Raw genomic sequence first — 21,626 nt, forward strand, 5'->3', positions numbered from 1 at the left:
CATAAAGTGAGACTCTGTCTCTACAAAAAAAAAAAAAAATTCTGCAGGGCAAAAAAGAGGGGTAAGTTAGAATTCCCAGGCTATTGGAGACGTTGAAAAGGCTAAAGCCAATACTTCATTTTCTAGAAGAAGAAATTAAAGCCCAATTACTATGAAAGACATGTGAACTTGCTCAGAGTGATTCAGGTAGCTAGTAGAAAATTTAAGACTGCAACCCAGATCTCCAAATGTGCAGCCCAATGCTAACTGTGGAATAGGACACGGCTTTTCCTCAGGAAGACTAAGTACCATTTCATTTCAAGGCCATTTTTCTCTATTATCTTTTCTTCACTGTCTTCCTATAAACAATTGTTGGAGAACCCTGAAGACTTTCTTACTCGTAACTCTCCCATATGCTTCTTACCATACTCCCTTAAAAAGAAATAGATAAATCCACAGAATGGGAGAAAATATTTGCAAACTATACATCCAACAAAGGACTAATATCCAAACTCTATAAGTAAATCATACAAACCAGCAAAAAGAAAACAAATAACTCCATTAAAATGTGGGCAAAAGACAGGAACAGAAGCTTTTCTAAAGAAGATAGAAAAGTAGCTGGGTGCGGTGGCTCCTGCCTGTAATCCAAGCCTGTGGGAGGCCAATATGTGTGGATTGCCTGCACTCAGAAGTTGGAGATCAGCCTGAGCCAGAGCAAGATGTCCTCTCTAAAAATAGCCGGGTGTTGTGGCGGGCACCTGGAGTCCCAGCTACTTAGGAGGCTGAGGCAAGAGAATCTCCTAAGCCCAAGAGTTGGAGCTTGTTGTGAGCTGTGACACCACAGCTCTCTACTGAGGGCAACAAAGTGAGACTCTGTCTCAAAAAAAAAAAGAAAATCTCCTCTTCTTCAACCTTTACAAGAAAAGTAATTTGGAAATGACTGCTTTTTTCTTGTTTTCATCAGCTCTTCTCTGCCTGTAAAACCAACCTCCCCTGTTCAGCTCACCAGAACACTAAAAATAAAAAAATCCAATTAATGAAAAAAAAAGAAAATAAATAAATAAATGGCCAAAAAATATGAAAAAATGCTAACATCACTAATCATGAGGCAAATGCAAATTAAAATCCCAGTGAGACACCACATACCCCTGTCAGAATGGTCATTACTAAAAAGTCAAAAGGCGACAGATGTTGGTTTGTATGTGATGAAAAAGGAACATTTATACAATGTTGGTTGGAAGGTAAATTAGTACAACGTCTATGGAAAGTAGTATGGAGACTCCTCAAAGTACTGAAAGTAAACCTACCATTCAGTCCAGCAATCCCACTACTGTGCATCCACTCAAAGGAAAATAAGTAATTAAAAAGACACACATGTAGTCATATGTTTATCAGCACAATTTACAATTTTAAAGATATGAAATCAACCTAAGTGTCCATCAGCTGATGAGTGGATAAAGAAAATGTGGTGTATATGTACACACACACACTATGGAGTGCTACTCAGCCATAAAAAAGAATGATATAATGTCTTTTGCAGTAACTTGAATGGAACTGGAGGGTATTGTCCTAAGTAAAGTATCTCAAGAACAGAAAAACAAATACTACATATATTCATTCATAAGGGAAGCTAAACAATGGATATATCTGATCATAATGTGGTTTGATGGACTTCAGAGACTCAGTAGAGGGGAGGAAAGGGGGATGAGGGATCAAAAATTACCTATTGGGTGCAACATACATTATTTTGGATGACAGGTACACTAAAAGCCCTGACTTCACCTCTATACAATTCATCCACATAACAAAAATAAATGCTGTACCCCCTAAATCTATTGATATAAAAATAAATAAATAAATAAGTAAATGCTTGAGGTTGAGAATAAAAAAGAAACAATACAGCAGTGTCTGTGGCTCAGTGGGTAGGGTGCTGACCCCATGTTCCAAGGGTGGTGGGTTCAAACCCGACCCCAGCCAAATTACAACAAAAAAATAGCCAGGCGCGGTGGGCACTTGTAGTCCCAGCTGCCCGGGAGGCTGAGGAAAGAGAATCGCCTAAGCCCAAGAGTTGGAGGTTACTGTGAGCTGTGACACCATGGCATTCTACCGAGGGTGATAAAGTGAGACTCTGTCTCTACAAAAAAAAAAAGAAAGGAAGGAAGGAAGGGCAAAAATCAACAAAATTCGATTCCTTGGTTGAAACAAAAGAACCTATATTTACAGGTGTGAAGGGGTTGGTGGGGTGAGTGGTGATAAATAAACAATGCACAAATCAATGTGCTACTTTTATGTATCTATAGTAATGTGTATTCAAACGTGTTGCAGTTGAGTGTCAACTAGGATAAAATGGTAGTAATAAGTCAAATGACAACGGGGTTGATGTTGAACCTTTAAAAAAACAGATAAAGTAAGTAATTTTACACATTGATTGTTCTCATTCTGGAATGTCAAGAAAATAAAAACAGGGCGGCGCCTGTGGCTCAGTGAGTAGGGCGCCGGCCCCATATGCCGAGGGTGGCGGGTTCAAACCCAGCCCCGGCCAAACTGCAACCAAAAAATAGCCGGGCGTTGTGGCGGGCGCCTGTAGTCCCAGCTGCTCCGGAGGCTGAGGCAAGAGAATCGCGTAAGCCCAGGAGTTAGAGGTTGCTGTGAGCCGTGTGAGGCCACGGCACTCTACCGAGGGCGCTACAGTGAGACTCTGTCTCTACAAAAAAAAAAAAAAAAAAAGAAAAGAAAAACACAGAAATAGATGGATACAACCCACACAAAAAAGAACAATTTATGCTGCCTGGCATCTTTGGGACAAATCTGAAAATTGTTAGCTAATAGCTCTAACCTACAGGATGCAGACTTCAGACTCCCCAGGAAAAGACGTGAGTTATTTGGTATTATTAGAAGGTGCTGTAGTATTAAATCACACCTCCATAGCCAAAGGCAATGTTAAACAATCATGTTTATTGATTTATCTAGGGATCAGGAGCTTGTTAAATGGGCAAAAGCTGTTATCTTCATCCCAAAATTGGCAGAATTGAGTATGAAGCATCTATTTTGAATATGTCAGCAAATCACGAGTTCACCAACAGGACAGGAAGACAGAGGGATCAAAGTAGGTACCTATTGCTCATAATCCCTTCAAGAGCCAATTTAGCTTCTCCAGTTTCCAATAATCCATATTTTTCCTTGATGAGAAATTTATTCTTTTAAATTTCCTCTACCTTCCTACTTCTACATATCCAGTACAGAACAATCAACATGGCTGACTGGTATGAATTGGATGCCAGGTTGGTGTCTGTGAGTTTAAGTATGTCCCCTCATCTAGTCCTCATGTACCTCTTGGAGGCAGGCACATTTTTTCAAACCAGGAAATATAAGTTGAAAGATATCAAAAAACTTGATGAAGGTCATTCAGTTTGTCAGTAGAAAAGTCAGAAACCAAACCAGGTATATCTTCTGCCAAATTTCATGGTCTCTTTTTTCTTTTTTTTAGATAGGGTCTAACACTATTGGCCCTGTGAGGTGGTAGAATGAGATGGAGTCATCATAGCTCACAGCAACTTCAAATTCTTGGGCTCAAGCAATCCTCTTGCCTCAGCCTCCTGACTAGTTGGGACCACAGGCACCTGCCACAATAGCTGGCTACTTTTTCTATTTTTAGTAGAGACAGGGTATCACTCTTGCTCAGGCTGTTCTTGAACTCCTAAATTCAGGTGATCAGCCTACCTTGGCTTCCCAGAGTGCTGGGATTACAGACATGAGCCACCACATCCTGCCAAATTGTATCATCTTATGTGTGTGGCTGCCCCCACCCCAGCCCAGAGGTAAACAAAATATATATAGTCATATGCTGGAACACTACCTGTAAAGGAAGGTAGAAGAAGTAAAAAGAATTTCAGGTACCCACCTTTGTTCCCCTTCCATTGTCAAAGTGAGCTATAGCTTTCTAGTTTCAACTTGAGTTGAACAACGATGACTTTCTTGTCCTCTGTTACTGATCTCAATGAGGCAATAGAATGATCATTCTTCATGGTTCTAGTTTGTTCTACAAACTAAATTCTAAAGTTGGAATATTTCTTGTCACATCACTGTCTTCATGAGAAACTAATCATTATTAATAAAATGATGGCTGATGAAGTCTTAGAAAAATCGAATCAGTTGTTCAAAGAACTTAGAATCTTATTCCCCTTCTTCTGACCCAGACCTCATCCCAAGGTTCTAGCTGCTGCAAAGGCCAGGACTATATTGCTACTATATCTTCTATCAGAGCTTGAAAAACTTTGATTAGTAAAGTTTTCTGTATGGCCTCTCCATGACCTCTGCAATTTTATTTACCTAAATTTCATAAGGTTTGATAATTTTTAAACAGCACCCAAAGTTCTTCTCCTTTGGATCAAATGTGGCATCCACAAGGAAAATCTGAATTTGGTAACACTTTTAAGTTGCTGGGAAAGTCTGATAACCATATATAATACTTAATATTTACTGGACTAAGGGCTTTTTTAATGTCACGTTCCTCTGAAAGTGAGGGCTATCATAGAAGTTTTATCCAGATGGAGCACGAGAGAGAGAAATACCCTTCTTAAATGAGCCATTGATTACATCACTCATCTTCACATGCCTGGGACATCATAAGCACTTGACAAATAATTACTATATGAATGTTTTCTTCTATTGCTTTCATTGCCAGAGCACAAAGCAGAGAATCCAATACCAAAGATGTTGGATAGAACATTTTTCTTTAAGCAATGTAGTAAATGAAGATTTTCAAGAAAGGTATTCTAAACAAACAAAATTCTCTTTGTTTCAGAAAAGATTCACTGCAGAATCTTTTTAGTTAAACAATTTGTCAAAAGATTAAATAATATCTAAACTACAAAAAATAGGATCCACATGCACCTTTTAGGGAAATTCATAAATTGAGCTCATTTATAAAGCCACCTTGCCACCCTTCACAAGAAAAGAACAATGTTTAGAATAATTCCAGACTTGATCTCTCCCTTCCCCCTCCTCCAATACACATTTCTCCTGTGTTCTTCTCAAAAAAAGTGTCAACTTTCCTAGGAAATAGTCCCTTATTCACTGAACCAACCCTGTCCACATCTCTGTCATTGAATTATTCCCCTGTACTATCATGACTATATTTATGTGTCGTATGTTCAACTAAAACTCTTCTTAACAGAGAAATGCATCTTAATCAGCTCCTGTTTCTCTGCTAAGCCTGAGACATGGCAAGTTCTCAATAAATACTCATGGAATGAATGGACATGTTGCAGGCACAAAAAGTACATATCTCAGGAGGCGGCTGGTGTTCATATGGATGTAAATTTAGTCTGAAAGTGTAAATGGAAGTGGTGGGTCTTAAATACAGTTTGAAAGACTTGACAACTTTGATGTCGCCTGGTGGGGGGATGTACAGAAAACTGCAGATAAGAGAAAAGGCATCAATCAAGCTCCACTACTTGCAAAGAACTTCCAAATGATGGGGGTCATCTGCCATGTTGTAGCAGAGATCATGATCACATGTGCAAGCACAGAGAGACTTGAAAATAACTTAGGAGGTTTGGTCCTCTTGGTCCAGGTCTCTGTCTGATCTAACTCTGGACTACGTGACCTGCTGCTAGGCATGCCACATTGTCATTACCAGTGTCTAGCGTGCACTGCAAGATTGATGTCTGTCATTCCAACTCTTCAGTGCCATCTAGAAGGACTAAGCATTTCTTGCCAAAAGCAAGAATAAGCCCCTTTAAAAACAGATGCATCAGGAGACTCTGAAGGGCAACCTCTTACCTGCTGGTTCTGATAGGCCGTGACCGTGGTGAACACCGTCTCAGGAAAGTTGAATGTCTTCACCCCATCCCCAATAGGGACAGGCTTGGTGGGTGAAAGGTCACTGCTGAAGTCCTTGCGAATCACGTGGACTCGAGGCTGGTATTTGTGCATAGAGTGCAGAATGATCTGAAATGAGAAGGGGAGTGATGCCAGGCTTGGCTTTGAGGCCCCTACATTTTTTTCAAGCACTTAATGTGAAATAAATCACAGGATGGAAGCATTACAGCAAGAGCATAACTGCAGGTAGAAGGTACAGGACACTGGAAACCAGGGTACTTGTCCATGGCAGGGAAGGACCTCGTGATTGGAGAGCCCTGCATAGAACTGCATGGCAGGTGTTCTTATCATGAATAGTACATGTCATGTTTGCTTTAATTGGATCAATGCTGGATGGAACCAACATGTCTCAGGACCTCTGCCATGTGACAAATTGTTCTCTCCAGTTTCAAATGTTCAGCCTGGGTTCACACTGTCTTAAACTCCATACCTCATTATTTGCATGCATTATTGAATTTGTGAACATTCTTTTGTGTCCTACAAGAGTGAATTGTAAATGTGTGTTCTCACTTGCTCAGAAAATCCTCATTTCCTCGAAGATAAGAGCTACAGTTTTAGCTTCTTCAATCTTCCTCTAGCACTCACTATGAATCCTGGCACTCAGTGAGAATTCAGTGCACAATTCACTGTCAAAGATAAATTAATAACATCAGGTGCTCCAATTATACCTGGAAAGACTTAAGACTTAGTCCTCTCTTATAAATTTATAAATTTCTTGCCAAATCAGCCAAAACTATCATCTGCTTGTTTCCTCTAGTTATTGCCTCGTGAGTTATATTCTACCGAACAGTGTGATTTCTTTTACCATTGTTTAATTTGTCTTATGTTTCTGTCTTGCCTCCCTAACCAGACTGTAAGTCCCTGGAGCACAAGGACTGTGTCTGATAAACATGAGCTGATGCATAGCAGATGTTTGCTAAATGTTAGATTTGTAATAAATGAAATTTAACTGGAAAAAAGTTCATGCTTACTTACTTAAAATGACTTAAAGTGGCATAGAGATTCTTATTTCATCAATTTGAAAAAGCCTGGGGCTAGACATTTCTAAAGCAAAAAGGGCAGGAATAGGGAAGAAGGATTCTCTGACTCACATGTCCTTGATCATCCAATTCATTGTTGGTCAGCTTGAGTTTGTCGAAACTGACCACCTGTCTCATCCAGGTGTCTCCAGAAGCTAGAGAGTCAGGGTGTATATAAACTCTTGGAGGCACCGGGGAATCAGCATTTCCAGCCACCATCCACTTGGAGCTATGATACACATATCTGAGGGGGATAGGAAGAAAAGAGAAATCAGAGGCAGAGTCAGATGCAAAGAAGGGACAGAGGACCAGGAAACAAGTGGAGACACACAAGGCAGAGAGACAGAGAAATAATAAGAATAATGAAGTAATGGGAATGAAGCAGAGAAAAAAAGAGAAGTGCAGATAACCAGGAAAATGAAATTGAGATAGAAGTGGACAACGAGATGGCGGGGAAGGGCAGAAAAGTTTTGTGGTTAGTGATCAAAGCTACAGTTCTCACGAGGAAAACCTTCTCACAGTCTCTTTCCCTTTTTCTCCCTCGCCTTGCCATGCACCCCTGTGTGCGCACGAGCAGGCTGCATTCACATGTCTGGCCATGGAAAAGGCATTTTACTGCAACCTTTCACCTTTCAAATGCAAACCATATAATCCCTTGGCCACTTGTTCAGGATTTTGTTCCTTATTAAAAACATCTTCCATGTTGTCCTATAAAAGGCAGCCATGTGCAGAGACCCTCCACTCCTCTCACCGGTTAACCATTTCCTTGCTAAGAATATGAATTTTGAGGCATTTCTACGAGAATGGAGAGATTTCGCCTTAGTCAACCATTCCCAGAAACACCATTCAGTATTCCTAGTTACTGTTTTCTTTCATGAACCTAATGTTAAAATTCATCATCTTCCACTTTGGTCTCCCACAAAACCACTGGAAACGGGAGGCTGTTGGTAGTAAAGGGAGTCAGTTTTTCAGACTTTGCCAATTTTCCCCTACTTTGGAAGAGCTACATCCGTGCATCTGGCACTTCCCTGCTTCTCACCTCTAGAGGACCACACAGGACCTGGACCGTGGCAAACAGAAGTGCTCAGTCCCAATCACACTCCCAAGATCCTCCAAAACAGAGGGCAGCATCTTCCTTCCTGCGTCTTGCCATCCAGACCACGTCAGTCTTTGCCTGCTCTCTCTCCTTGCCATGTTAATCCTGGCCTTCTTCATTCATCTCTTACCTCCAGATTCATGGATTTAGGACCAATTTCTCAGATGTTAAGATATTTCAAAAATGAGCCATGTTTTGTTGATTTGATTAATATTTCATAATATCTCAAGGAATCAAATAAATCACAACTTTTTTCTGACAAGAGCTACATATATGCTATCCAGGAGATCTGGAGACTATGTTGGCTTTTGATGACTTTAGGGAAAAGTTATTTAAAGAACTCACTCACAACCCATATTAATAAACAATAATTCTCCCTACCTAGATGTTCTTCTTGAAATCTTACCTGATTCTCCTGTTACCCGTCTCCATCATCTGCAGGGTGACCCATCAGATATGTGACTAAATGCACTGCACTGGTCCACTTCTCCTTCCCTTCTCCAGAATAAATCATCCCAGCTCACTTAGCATTTCACAAATCATTCAATATGTTGATCACTTTCAATGTTAACTAAGTTAATTTTAGGCTTAAGATCCGTTTTATTTTTGTTACCCTGGGAGATATTATACAATCTCATTCTGTTCAAAGATGCAGGAAGGATTACAGACCAAAGTTGCTACTTCCTGCCCTGTGCTCTGCCTCACGCCATTGGCATATCTCCCATTCCTCGTTCCCTGTGCAGTGTGTCTTGTTAAAATGCTTCATCTAATGAGTTAAAAGGACTGTCTAGGAAAGCTGGGATGCTGCAATGCCAGATGCCAGATACCTGTATCTCTTATTGTCCACAGGCACAATGTCCATCGCTATGTAGTACTGCTGGTGTGGGTCCAGGCCAGTGATTTTCACCCTCATGGCAGGGAACATCCTCCTATGAAGGGAAATAAACTAGTAACTTCCACAATCAGAGGGGGAGAAGTAGAAGGAGTAAAGTCATGAAGAGTGTTTTCTTATTAGGTATTCTAAACACACCAAAGTCCAAAGGCCTCTAATTCTCAAAATCAGTTCATTTATTTCTGCTTTGGAAATTATCTCTATAAAATGCATTAGAGACTTATACCACTGAAATAGTATCTCTTCTTAACTTAAATTGACTTTTAATTTGATGATTCTTACAAAGGGTCCATACCATGCCCCCATTTATCACATTTTTAGTTAATCTTTAATGTAATATAGATGCATGTGTAGATATGTGTGTGTGCCTACACATACATTTTCCACTAGCTATAATCTTCTTAAAGATAGGTACAATAACGTACACTCTTCTTATTACCCAAGGAGCTTACCGCGGTTTATTGTGGGTCATCATAAAGTATTGTGGACTGATTGAGTTTATTTGAAAATGACCACTCTTAAAAATAATCTTTCAAGAAAAGAAGGTGCTACCAATCTCCAAACAAAGGGCCACCATTTTTTAATGCATAAAAATGTGGAAACATTTCTGCAAGTTCTCAGGCTGTCAACGTGTGTGTCAGAGGAAGGACCCTGTGGAACACAGAACAAATACTAAATGAATTCTGGTGGCCTCTGGGCAAAACCTTGTTTCCACCACAATGGCTTGTTAAACTTGCCAAAGCAAGTGAGGTCAGGATATAGCACTTTACAACTTCTCTCATAATTGAAGAGAGAAGGAGAGGGAGCAGTCCAAAAGAGGTATTGGGTTTCAACAAGTCAAGAATAAAGTTTACCATTCTTCTTTAATGTAAGAAAGAAGAAAAATATCAAGTTTTTTGTATCAAGCCAGACATAAAAAGTTCTCAGTTCAAACTTTGCGTTGCCCAGGGATGTGCTCTAGGGTACTTGTATACAAAACACTGCATTAAGCTTAACCATCTGGGGCTAGTTAGTCGAGCTGGGCAGAGCATAGTGCTAATGAGGTCAAGGTCATAGGCTTGATCCACATATGGCCTAATTGGCTTTGCTCCATTTCACAGCCATAGACCATACCCTGACCTCAGACAGACATGTTGCAAATGTGTACTGGATGGTTCCATGAGAGGCTCTCTCTGCTAGTCACACACTCACTAGTCATCCAGGAAGAGCAACCCCAAAAGCCACTGTCCTCTGGCAGTGGACATGATAATCATATTTAAAGGAAGGCACAAAGGAACTTTAATAGGGATTATGGCTAATCAATAAATAGATGCAAAGAATAATATGTAGCCATTTCCCAGATGCTTTTGTTGGTACACCATTTTGGATTTTCTCTCCAAACCCTCTCAAGTTTAATTAGAAGTCCCTATAGTTTAGTCTTATGATGGGGTAGTGAAATTTGATGGTGGGCTACTCACAATGATTATATCTAACTATCACTATATGTTAGGCACTTGGATCCACATTAATTCTTTCCAAAAATTTAAAGACAGATCAATAATTCCCTTCTTAGTAACAGATTTATAACTGCCCTGTTTGAAGGGCATCTTGCCAAGGATGAGGCAAAAATCCTCTCATTTACTAGTCGAGTTAAGAAAATGTTCCCTTCAGCCACCTACAGAGGCTGTATTATATTGAAAGAGATGGATTTCTTTTTTTGATGATTTCCAGGAAAAGAGTTAGTGACAACAATTTTTCCATATCTGGGTGATGGGCACACTTATAACCTTGACTCAAGCAAGATGAAATTGATACATGTAACCAGAGACATTTTTACCCCCATAATATTTTTGGGGGAATAAAAAGCTTACAAAGGGTTCTATGTTTTTTTTTTCCAACAAATTTTGAATTTATTAGTACAGTAATAAAAGCAGCTTCTGGTATTGTCATTTCTTAATAATCTGTTTATAAAGATTTTTTCTTTTTTTTTTTATTGTTGGGGATTCATTGAGGGTACAATAAGCCATGTTACACTGATTGCAATTGTTAGGTAAAGTCCCTCTTGCAATCATGTCTTGCCCCCATAAAGTGTGACACGGTTCTATGTTTTTAAATTGAGTACCTGTTTTGCCTTAGAACAGTTATATGACCATGAGTTGTAAAAAAAACCTATTTCTTCCCAGTACCCAAGTTCTGAAATGAATGAATTTGGATAAATTATTTAAATTCACCACTTATAAAACAAAGGGAAGTGACCACATAATCTCCAAGGTGCCCTCCCGCCTTAAAACTTTTTGTCAATATTTTAGCACAGAATATGAAGTGAAGTCATAACACTCTGGGGGAAAAGTAATCTTTCAAGTTTCATAAAATGAGATGTGTTTGGTTTTAATTTTACGGCTAAATTTAGGCAAGTTCTTTTGTCTTTGAAACTCATTAATCCCTACAAGCACCTCTGTCCATGGTGCTGATTATAAGGATCATGTTGGTGAGTTCCAAGATCAAGGGCTCTGTAGACTAAGTCAACAAGATCACAGTTTGGGGTGTGAGAAGAGGTAGGTGGTGATTAAGATATTTTGAGTTTGAGAAAGGACAGATAGTCATACATAGCTAACAAAATGAAAATTGGAGTTAAAAAATGGAAAAGAATACTGCACAGGAAGGAAAATGAAGTGAAAAGGAAAAAATTGACCAAGGGAATAATGAGGAATGAAGAAAATTCATAGTAGAGAAAAAGCCTTCTTTGTATACTTCTGAATTGTTTCAGAATTACCTGAGCAGAATTATAACCTAGGTAATCAAATACAGAAGGAATGAATGTAGTTTCTAAACCTCAACAAGGGACTTCAATATGATTAAAGAAAAATTGTGTGTCTGAGCTAGGCAATGTGTGAACGTATACAGGTATCAGGGTAAATCTGAGAAATCACAGCTGTGGGGAAGAAAATACTGCATAAGAAATTACCAAACGAGTCACGAGAGGGTTGTCAAGGTGCACAACTGAGCTGAATTCACTGACATTCAGGAATAAAGAATGCCAAGGACAAGAGTGGCTGGGATACGCAGACCCAGCAGTAATGAAGAGAAACCCCCAATATAAAATCTGCAGTATCTTACAGAGAAAGAACAATTGTAATATTTCTCCTCTATCAAAAACTAAAAAAGAGAAAGGGAACAAGAAATTTTCCCTTGAATTGCTTTATTTTCTTCCAAGGTTTAACACCTAAAAATTCAGAACAGGATGACGACATTAAGACCCAAGCAACAAAAAAAGAGATGGCATTGAAAGGAATTCTCCTGCTATGTTGCTCCAGCTAGGGAGCCCTTTAATATTTATATCCAGTTCTGAAACTTACGGAGGGAAGTGGCTTCCAGAAGAGAACAGAAATCAACAAGATCTCTGATTCATTCAAAATTCATGTTTGTTTCTGTAATGTCTTATTATGGTGGGAGGTTTCTCTATCAGCATACAGGTTAACTGGACTCAATCAAAATATTCTTTTAATTTACATGGCCATATTCATAAAAATAGCTTATAAGCAGTGAAATGGGTCTTTTGGTCCACATGATATGTGAAACTATGCAGATTGGCTTTGAATATATAAAATCAGCATTATTGTTTTACATAATTTAAATTAAGTATTCCTACATACTGAAAAGCTTAGTCCAAATTTAATTTTATCTAAATCATTTTAATTTGGAATCCAAGGGGCAAGAATTACAATCATTTCTTAATGGTGTACAGCTGTAAATAGTTGAGACCATAATTTTAGAACCACATAGATTTATGTGGAATTCAAGAGCTGCCCGTTACTACCCTGGTGCCTTTGTCAAGGTAATTAACCTCCTCTGGCCTTTGCATACTATCCCACAAATGAGATGATCATATCCTACTCATAGAATTCCTATGAAGTTTAAATGACATAATATACATTGAGTGTCCAGCACAAAACAAGTACCTAACTATGAAAAATTGAAAGACACCAATAAAGGAGCGTGTGGACTACAAGTGCCTATTTCAAGAGAAATTGTGTTTTTAAAATATACTGATTCTACATAGTTTTGCAAAAGATTCCACACATTGCTATTAAAGTTTTATAATAATTTCAAGTCAACAATAAAACAACAAACAGGACTCAGAAAAGGCACCAAAACTTACAAAAGCATCTGGTTGTTTTACATGCCTTAGAAGACGCAAGCTGTTGTTTTGCAAAGTGACTTTCTTGAAAATATTGAATCCTTTGGAAATCTATCTTTTGACTGTTGAGATACTATAAGCCTCTGGTATCAACTGAAACACATCTGTAGGTAGAAAACGTTTGTGAGGGTAGAGGCGATTTTGATTTGGGTTGCCCTTGGAAGAGAACAGCAAAATCACAGTACACGTAAGAGAACCACTTTACCGAGATGTCTAGATGCAGAAAAGCCGGTGTGAGCTGCTCTGGTTTAACTGATGCTGCCACAAATAAATGGAAGAAGGGTATGTAATGGCTCCTACTTGTGTAGATTCTTCGAGTCCTTTGGCCACTCAATGGGATTGGTCCTTACCTGCCTGCTTTGGTGATGATCATTTCAGTTCCAATATCGTGGAACCTCTTCCAGAGGTCAGCACATTGTAGTTCCACCTGAATGTCCTCCATGGACGACATGGCACCAGGCACTGGGCCTGCAGCCCCAGAGGCCAGGTCCGTGTGAGTGGTGAAGGAGCAGGAAGTCCGCTCAGTGAGCGTCTCGGAGTCTGAACCTGTGCTCTGCTCGGAATCTGCAAAAGAAACAATCAGGCCTTAGGTGAGAAACGGCTGTGCTTGTTTCTCCCCAGCCCGACCCTAAAAGACGGGATGCAGTAAAGTGGGGAAGAGGTGAACAAAAGGAGACTGAAAGCTGGGAAGCTCCAGAGCACGGCACTTGGGGTATTTTATTATTTCTTTTATGGTTTGTTTTTGTGATTTATGACCTTTTTTCAGGTTTTGTGTTTCCAACATGACATCTGGCATTTTAGTAAGTTTTAGCAACAGCTGAAGAAAATTGGTCCACAACAGGCGATGTAAAGGGCCCTAAGTACTAATGTGCCCATTAGTAAGGAGGGAATCAGGCCAAACTGGGGTGACACAATAAATGCCAAATTAAAGTAAAATAATAATTACAGACACTCGGAACAAATCTAGATTTGATGACTTGGTTTAGAGGAGTCGAGATTCAATGCTAAACACTGTGATATTCAACTACTTACCCCCCAGCAGCACAGCCCACCGACAGTTATTTTAAACACAGCGATTTTCCCTCCACTTACAAGTGCCCTGGGCAGCAACGGTAATGGAGATCTGTTTGGGATATTTGGAAGCACTTTGTCATAGATTGGAGTAAATGGTTTTTCCTAAACATCCAGTCAGGCCATTTTTGAATGGGAAAAATAAAATCTCTGTTGTGAGGCAAGGATATAAAGCATATGGAAAAAGTTACCCAAGAAGGCAGTTGAATTTAATAATAATAATAATAATAATAAAAGAAGGCAGTTGAAACAAAGGGAATAAATGAGTTCAGGAGACACCTTGATTGGTTTCTGAAGCACAGGCGTGGGGCAGGGGGGATCCAAACAGGAAGGTGGGATTGAGAGCAACCAAATAAAAAGTTGGGGTGCTGGGCCAGATGGGACCTTCCCGTGTCCTCTGTACTAGAGAAGACAGGTGGCAGGCAGGGCGGGGAGACGGGAAAGTGGACTGAAGGAGAAAGCTGAAATCAAACTTACCCAGAAAGAATTTTCTAGCACTAAAAAGAATTCACCTTTAGGACCCTAATCCCAAGAACTGTTCATCCAAAGATTTTCCTAATTAAGATTGGCTGGTGTAATTTCCTCATGTCAAATGACACTGCAAGCCAAGCCTAAGAACCAATCTCTCTAACCCATGCTTACGGTCCAGGATTCTGATCGCCTTCCCTGTCCATAAATATAAACGTGACTAATATGTTTATACGTCAGTGTCCTACTCTAACAAATGACTTTTCAATGCTGTCAAGGATCAGAGCTTCTGAGGCATCAGACCCTGACACTACTAAGATAGAGAAAGAAGGAGAAAGAACACCACACCACTTTGCTGCCAAGGTCACTTACCTGTGTGAGTTTTTACACCTGTGATCAACACATCCAGCGGTGCTTTTATTTTTCTTTCTTTTTATCCACAACTTTTTTCCTCTCTCAAACCCAGGCAGCATCTCTGGCAAGAATATCCCACAGCTTTGTCAAAGCCCACAGGAAATAAAGTGCCCAGAGGGAGAAAAGTGTCATTTCTCTCCATCCTCCTCAATTCCTCACCTATTGTTTCTAAATGGAGTCCATTTCCTAAAGAACTGAATCTAAAGCTCCTAAATATAAGAGATGCTTCTGCTCAAAAACTTCAGTTTACCCACAATTAATACCCCAGTCCCTACCTTCACCAAAAAAAAAAGAATACTGTAAGATTTTATAACTAGATTTTACATGTCTAAGCACAAAATTGTATACCTTGGACTAAGCAGCAGCTATTTTTTGGTGTCCTTCAAGTACAGAAAAGTAGAACGACTTATCTAAGAAGAGAGCGGCTGCTGAGTGACAGGTTGCCACCCTGGCCTGACTCTACACTGCACGCAGGAGCAGAGTCCTTGGATCATCACACACTGAGCCAAAACAGTCATTCAAATAAACTGAGATATGGATTCCTGAATCCTATTTTGTTTCTGTGCTGTCCTCGGGGATCCTTGCTTACCATGAATATTATGAATTTTTCAAAATCTTCTCATAACTATTTTAAAAGTAATAGCCATGTCCTACCTTTGGAAGTAAAATGTTGTGCAGTCCTCACCACAGAGTGCCACAAATACAAAAACAGTTGAAAACATGTACCCTTAGTAGAGCCAAGCAGAAGTTTTTGACATATGATTTCCCCAGCGTATGTTTAGGAAGGGGGGGAGGGTAGAGAAAGGTATTACTGTTCTAAGCGATAAATATTTAGAGGAAGCTGAGTTGAGGTTGGAACTCAAATGGAGACTATGCCTGGAGAATTTGGCAATAAGAGACTCTTAATTCACTATGCCATCTGGAATTGAATCAGGACGCAAAAGGTAATACCAAATGGATTAATGAATAACCTGAGACAAGTAATTTAACCACCAGGGGCCTATATTCCCCCTATACAATGAGAAGGATTGAACTAAAACATTTTAGAATCTCTGCTATTTCTCTGACATGAAGAACGTATGACTCCTGTCTAATACAAGTGATAACCCAGGTAACCTCAATTAGAGAAATCAAATTTAAAAGTATTTGAGTGAGACAAAGTAAATAAGAAAGAGTGGAGGCTCAGATTCACATTATCATAGGAATTGAAGAATTGAGTGGGTATTCTCTAAGGGTTTATAACTACAATCAAATCAATCAGTGAGCACCTATCAGCATATGGCCCCAGATGAGGTACCATGTAGCTAATTGGAAACAGAATCCCAAACCCTAAGAAGTTTCCCAGCTAGTGTTGATTAATTATGTGTTTATTGCATGCTTACTGTGTGCCCAGCACTGTGCTAGATTCTAGGAAATACCAAAGCACACAATAGGACCCTTCCTTAAAGCACCTCCAGAGCAGTGGGGACTGCGAGCATTCGTAGATAGTCAGAGACCAACACAAATCACTACCACAGTTTTCCACACATCACACATTGTCTCAGATGTCTCACACGAGTCCAAATAGAAGGGATCTCAAAGGGCTGGGACAGTCCTGGGGAACACGTCACTTCTAGAAGGAAATGGGTTGGCCTGCCGAGGTATAGGCTGCATTTGCCTGTGAAGAGGATTTTCAGAAACAGTTACAACATTTATTTTCCTGGACACATTCTAAACTTCTAGCTTTTTCCTTCTTTCACAAAATAGAGCCCAGTGACTTTCACACACAAAATGGAGGCACCTGCCTACATTTACAATAACACGAAAGCAACATTTTAATTTTCCATTCTCAATTGTTTCATAGATATCATAATTGGAAATAAAATTAAAGTTATATTTTTTTAAAAAACTTCTGGAGAGTTAGGGCCACCTATGAGGTAAGGTACCCTACGATACCCTTAAAATAGTAATCTCAGAGTCAAGATCAACAGCCTAGGTATACAGAAAATTTAATCCTATATAAAAACGTTTCTAAACTATAGTTATATAAAACATTTAGGCTATCCAGATCAAAAAGGTTAGCTATTAATAAGAATAAATCGCCTAAGCCCAAGAGCTGGAGGTTGCTGTGAGTCCCGTGACGTCATGGCACTCTACCCAGGGCAGTAAAGAGAGACTCTGTCTCTACAAAAAAAAAAAAAAAAAAAAAGAATGTATAATCAAGTTATTTAAGTCATTATAGAAACACGTATTTATTTTAACAAAACTAGATCATCCAATCAAAAGTATAATTGGTCCCTTGAAGATCAAAAGAACACCTCTATGTTTTCAAATATGTTTATTCTGGGCAATTCATGACTTCCTGTCTTCAAAAACTATCCAATAGAAACTCATTTTAATGACCCAAATCCATTTTTTGACCATCAGATTCCTCTTATGAATAGCATTTTGACAAGAGAATTTTCATTAAATCAGAAACATAAAACATTAAACATCACCAAGGCGGTTAAAGGAAAAAACTTAGGGAACCGATACTAACGGAGAAAACTTAGCAAACCTACACTAGTGACAGTTAAAGTCCCTGGAGAACATCACGTGATTCTTAGGGTAAAACCAACAGAAGTATTCCCATCCCAAAAAATCCTTAAAAGAGATATTTTAACCATCAGTTCATAGCCTCACTCCCTTTCTAGCTCTAACCTATTTTATTTTCATAAAATGAATCCCATAACACTAAATTCCCACAGAAAGTTTAGCTGCAAATGAGTTCAATTCTCACTCTAGCAATACAAATAAAATAATTTCTTAATTTTTACCTTATATATTACCTAATATAGGCTTCTTATTGATAAGACAGCCATAGCCTATACTTTTACATCTATTTTGTAGATTAGGAATCAAAAACCAACATGGACTGAACTAACAGGTCTTCTGCTTCCTGATCCAGGGATCAGACCTCCCCAAGATCACACTAGGTTCAGTCCTGGCCAAAACAGCTGGCAATTCTTGTAACAGCCCTCAACTATTTTAACCATCCTCACAACTAAAATGACTTAAAACATGTTTAATCTTTGCCAAGTCACATGACTATTCTGGTCCACAATTTCCTTAATCTTTATAGCACAGCACATGCACATTTAATTAGACATGCTATAAAAGTCCCTTTTAACTCTAATGTTTAATGGACGGATTAGCAGTGCAGCTCAGAGACCACCAACTCTAACAACTGCAAACCAACCGCAATAAGTTTATTTGGTTACCATACATGGAAAATGCATAAATTGCATATGTTTTTATTTGAATCAACACAATATTAAAATTAAACATATTTTCCAGTCTGCCAGGTGATGTGCATCTCCACTTCATGGATAATTTTGAAGAATCATCCCAACAGTGAGCAAAGCACACTCACTCTCGTGGCTCTGTTACTCACCAGCAGTGGGACCTTTAGAAGTCTCTGGTTCACAGAGCCTCAATTTCCTCATCTTTACTATGAGGGGATAGGGGCCTAAGGTATGCTTCCTACTCATAAAATTATATTTATGTCTTTATGGTAAAACCTAATCTACTGATTCTGTTGCTAACAATATTTTGGGCTGTAGACAGTGCGATGAATATACGCTCACAAGAACTATCCCAAAGAGTTATGGTCAACATCAACTGAGCTTTCACAATTTGCCAGGCACTCTGCTAAGACTTTACATGCATAACAACACTTAGTACAAAAACTCTAAGAGTTATTACTGTTGTCTCCATCTTAGATATCATTCATGCCAAAGTCCAGTTCACATGCGTCCTACTGCCTAAGGATCATAGGTATACCAAGACTACATTTAATTCTATTTTTATTTCACCAAAAACTTCTTCTTTGAATTGGCCAGGTTATATTTTAATGGACCAATACAGATAAAACCAGTTCCTGCTCTGAAGAAGTTCACAAGCCGATAGAAAGGGTACAGAAACTGTCAAGAAAGCTGGCTGGATAGGTACTCCAGCAAAGGTAGGAGCAAAGCGTTAAGGAGCTTTGAGAAGGAAGCAAGTCAGTGAGAAGAGGATCGAGAAGACCTCACAGAGACATTTGGGTACAGACATAAAATGTAAGTTAAAAAGCAACAAGCAATGAAATGATGGAGAAAGAATTTCAGATACTAAGAATAGTGTGAGTAAGGATTTCATATTTTTAGAGAATTATAAGCAAACTGGGTATTGCCAGAGTTTGAATATGGAAGGGGAAAAGGGAATAAAGATGGAAATGCAGGTTCAACTTGACCAAATGACTATATATATCGAACATTTACTATGTGCTTATCACTCTTCTAGACTCTTGGGATATCAGGAAATTTAAAAAAATAAAATTCTGACCACATGGAGTTTTCTTTCTAAGAGGATCTCAGTGTCAGAAAATGGAGTTTTGACCTTATTCTCTACATACTAGTTTTCTTCCACATGTGGTGATGGTAGTTCTTCCAGATGATAAATTCCACAAGGTCAGTCTAATGCTTTACCAAGTCTCCTGTATGAGTAATGTATGATTGCCTGCTTCTAGAGTGGAAGATGGGAGGTCAAAGATGACTATAGATTCAGATAAAAGATGCAGAACTTTCTAAGATTAGATGCATAGTACCATTCCCATAAGACTGGACCTCAGCTTTCATATTTTCTCCAAAGAAGCAAATAGCTTAAAACATCCAGATGATTTCAAACACTTCATCTGATTTTTTTTTTCTGCCAAACACTGACATATGATCATATTGAATGGCCGCTCCTTGGTCTAGTTCATAAGACCCAAAGTGTCTAAAACCAAGACTCTGGCCATCTTGGGACTCCTATTCCCAGCAGGCAGATATGAGAATCTTAGAATCCAAGCAGCACTCTCTGTACCAGGTACAAGTAAACTTTGGTCAGGACCCTGCAGTAGAGAGTGGTTCTGGGCTGTCACATTTTATCAGGTAGCTTAGAGAGAGACCTGGTGATGAAACTCTTCATGGAGTAATTCTAAATATGGCAGAATAAGAACACTTGGCATCGACATGAGTACGGACTGAGCCCAAATTTGATACTCAGTCTAGAGCTTCAAGGGAATAAACTATAACCCAGGTTGGATTAAACTAAAATTATGATGATAACGAACACTCAAATGTGCCTGTTAGATGGCTTTAGTAATGGAATGGAGTCCCTGAGCTGCCCATGCCCTCCAAGTTCTATTTGGGAAGAGAAGAAGGAGGTAACCTGAAGCCTGCCACTCCCATGCCAATAAGCCAATTAAGGAGACTAAGAGCACACATGTCACCAGCTGCCTAAAACACACTCTGCCTAACGACCAGCACCTCTCTCAGTGATACACAGAACCATGGCAAGGACCTAAACTCATCCCTGAGATCAAAGCCTTTTTAAGATTTTGCAAAAAAGTGGTGGAAGCAATTTTTTGTATCTGTTTATTGCTGATCAGACAAAAGCTCAATGTCATTGAAAGTTCAATCTCCAGTGTTCCTGCATGATTTGAAAGTGAAATCAGGCAGGACATGGTGGCTCACATCTGTAATCCTAGCACTTTGGAAGGCTGAGGCAGGAGGATTGCACTGCCCAGGAGTTTAAGACCAGCCAGAGAAATATAGCAAGACTCCATCTCTAAAAAAAAAATTTAAATTAGTTAGGTATGGTGGCACACGCCTGTAGTCCCAGCTATTCCTCAGGAGGATGAAGCAGGAGGATCTCTTGAGCCCAGGAGTTTTAGGTTACAGTAAGCTATGATCACACCACCATACTCTAGCCAGAGCAGCAAAGCAAGACTCCATCTATTAAAAAGATAAGAGGAAGAAGAAAAAAAAGGAAGAGGAGGAGGAGGAGATGGAGAAGGTGAAAGCAAACAAAAGAAAGAGAAGTATCTATACTAGAACTTTATATAAATTACCTCACATAATTCCCACAGAAGCCCTATGAAGTAAGCGTTATTGTTGCCATTTTGCAAATAAGGAAACCAGACTAGGAATAAGTAAAAAGATTTTCTCCCATCATATAATGAGAAGGTGTCAGAGTGGAATCTGAGTTAGTCTGGTACTAGAGCTGATGCTCTCTTCACTACACACTATTGCCTATCTGCTCCAGCTGTAGAGATGTGCCCTTGCTGCTCTGAGCTCACAAATGCAGAGTTCATGCTTGGACTGCTCAGTTAGAAGGCAAATACTCTGTGGACACTCAAAAGTTACCAGTTTTCTTGGGAGAAGAGAAAATTAAACCCTAGTCAGAAAGGAATCTTCCTTTCTCAGTACCAAGACAGTTAGCTTCAGGAGTATTTCCGGTCTCATCAACTTAGCATTATTCATTAAGTATAGACCAGTGTAAAAAGCCTCTTTTGGTGTATTTCTCTTCCTGTCCCCAGCCCAAGGTGGGTAAAAGATCCAAACATGGCAGACACTGAAGATTGCTGTCAATGTCAAAACCCCCTTTGGCTTGGTCTAGACCAGCAGTTCTCAACCTGTGGGTAGCAACCCCTTTGTAACAATGAAAATACATCCTGCATATATATATGCATACATATACTGATTCATAACAGTAGCAAAATTACAGTTATGAAGTAGCAAGGAAAATAATTTTATGGTTGGGGGTCACCACAATATGAGAAACTGTATTAAAGGGTCGCAGCATTAG

The 21,626-nt window shown here is 39.3% G+C and overlaps 1 protein-coding gene across 3 annotated transcripts in view; it reads right to left on the reverse strand.

The window, feature by feature from the left end:
* TBX15 (T-box transcription factor 15) overlaps positions 1-21,626 on the reverse strand; it is a 112,219-nt gene that overhangs the window by 37,735 nt on the left and 52,858 nt on the right. For all 3 annotated transcript variants that reach the window (XM_053592749.1, XM_053592751.1, XM_053592750.1), the window contains exons 2-5: positions 13,397-13,610; positions 8,805-8,906; positions 6,954-7,125; positions 5,764-5,931 (exon numbers count right to left, since the gene is read on the reverse strand). In XM_053592749.1, the coding sequence (XP_053448724.1) occupies positions 5,764-5,931; positions 6,954-7,125; positions 8,805-8,906; positions 13,397-13,610 (656 nt within the window). The remainder of the gene's footprint in view (positions 1-5,763; positions 5,932-6,953; positions 7,126-8,804; positions 8,907-13,396; positions 13,611-21,626) is intronic.

Source organism: Nycticebus coucang, chromosome 5 (genome assembly GCF_027406575.1).
Source record: "Nycticebus coucang isolate mNycCou1 chromosome 5, mNycCou1.pri, whole genome shotgun sequence".
In the NCBI taxonomy this organism is placed as follows: domain Eukaryota; kingdom Metazoa; phylum Chordata; class Mammalia; order Primates; family Lorisidae; genus Nycticebus; species Nycticebus coucang.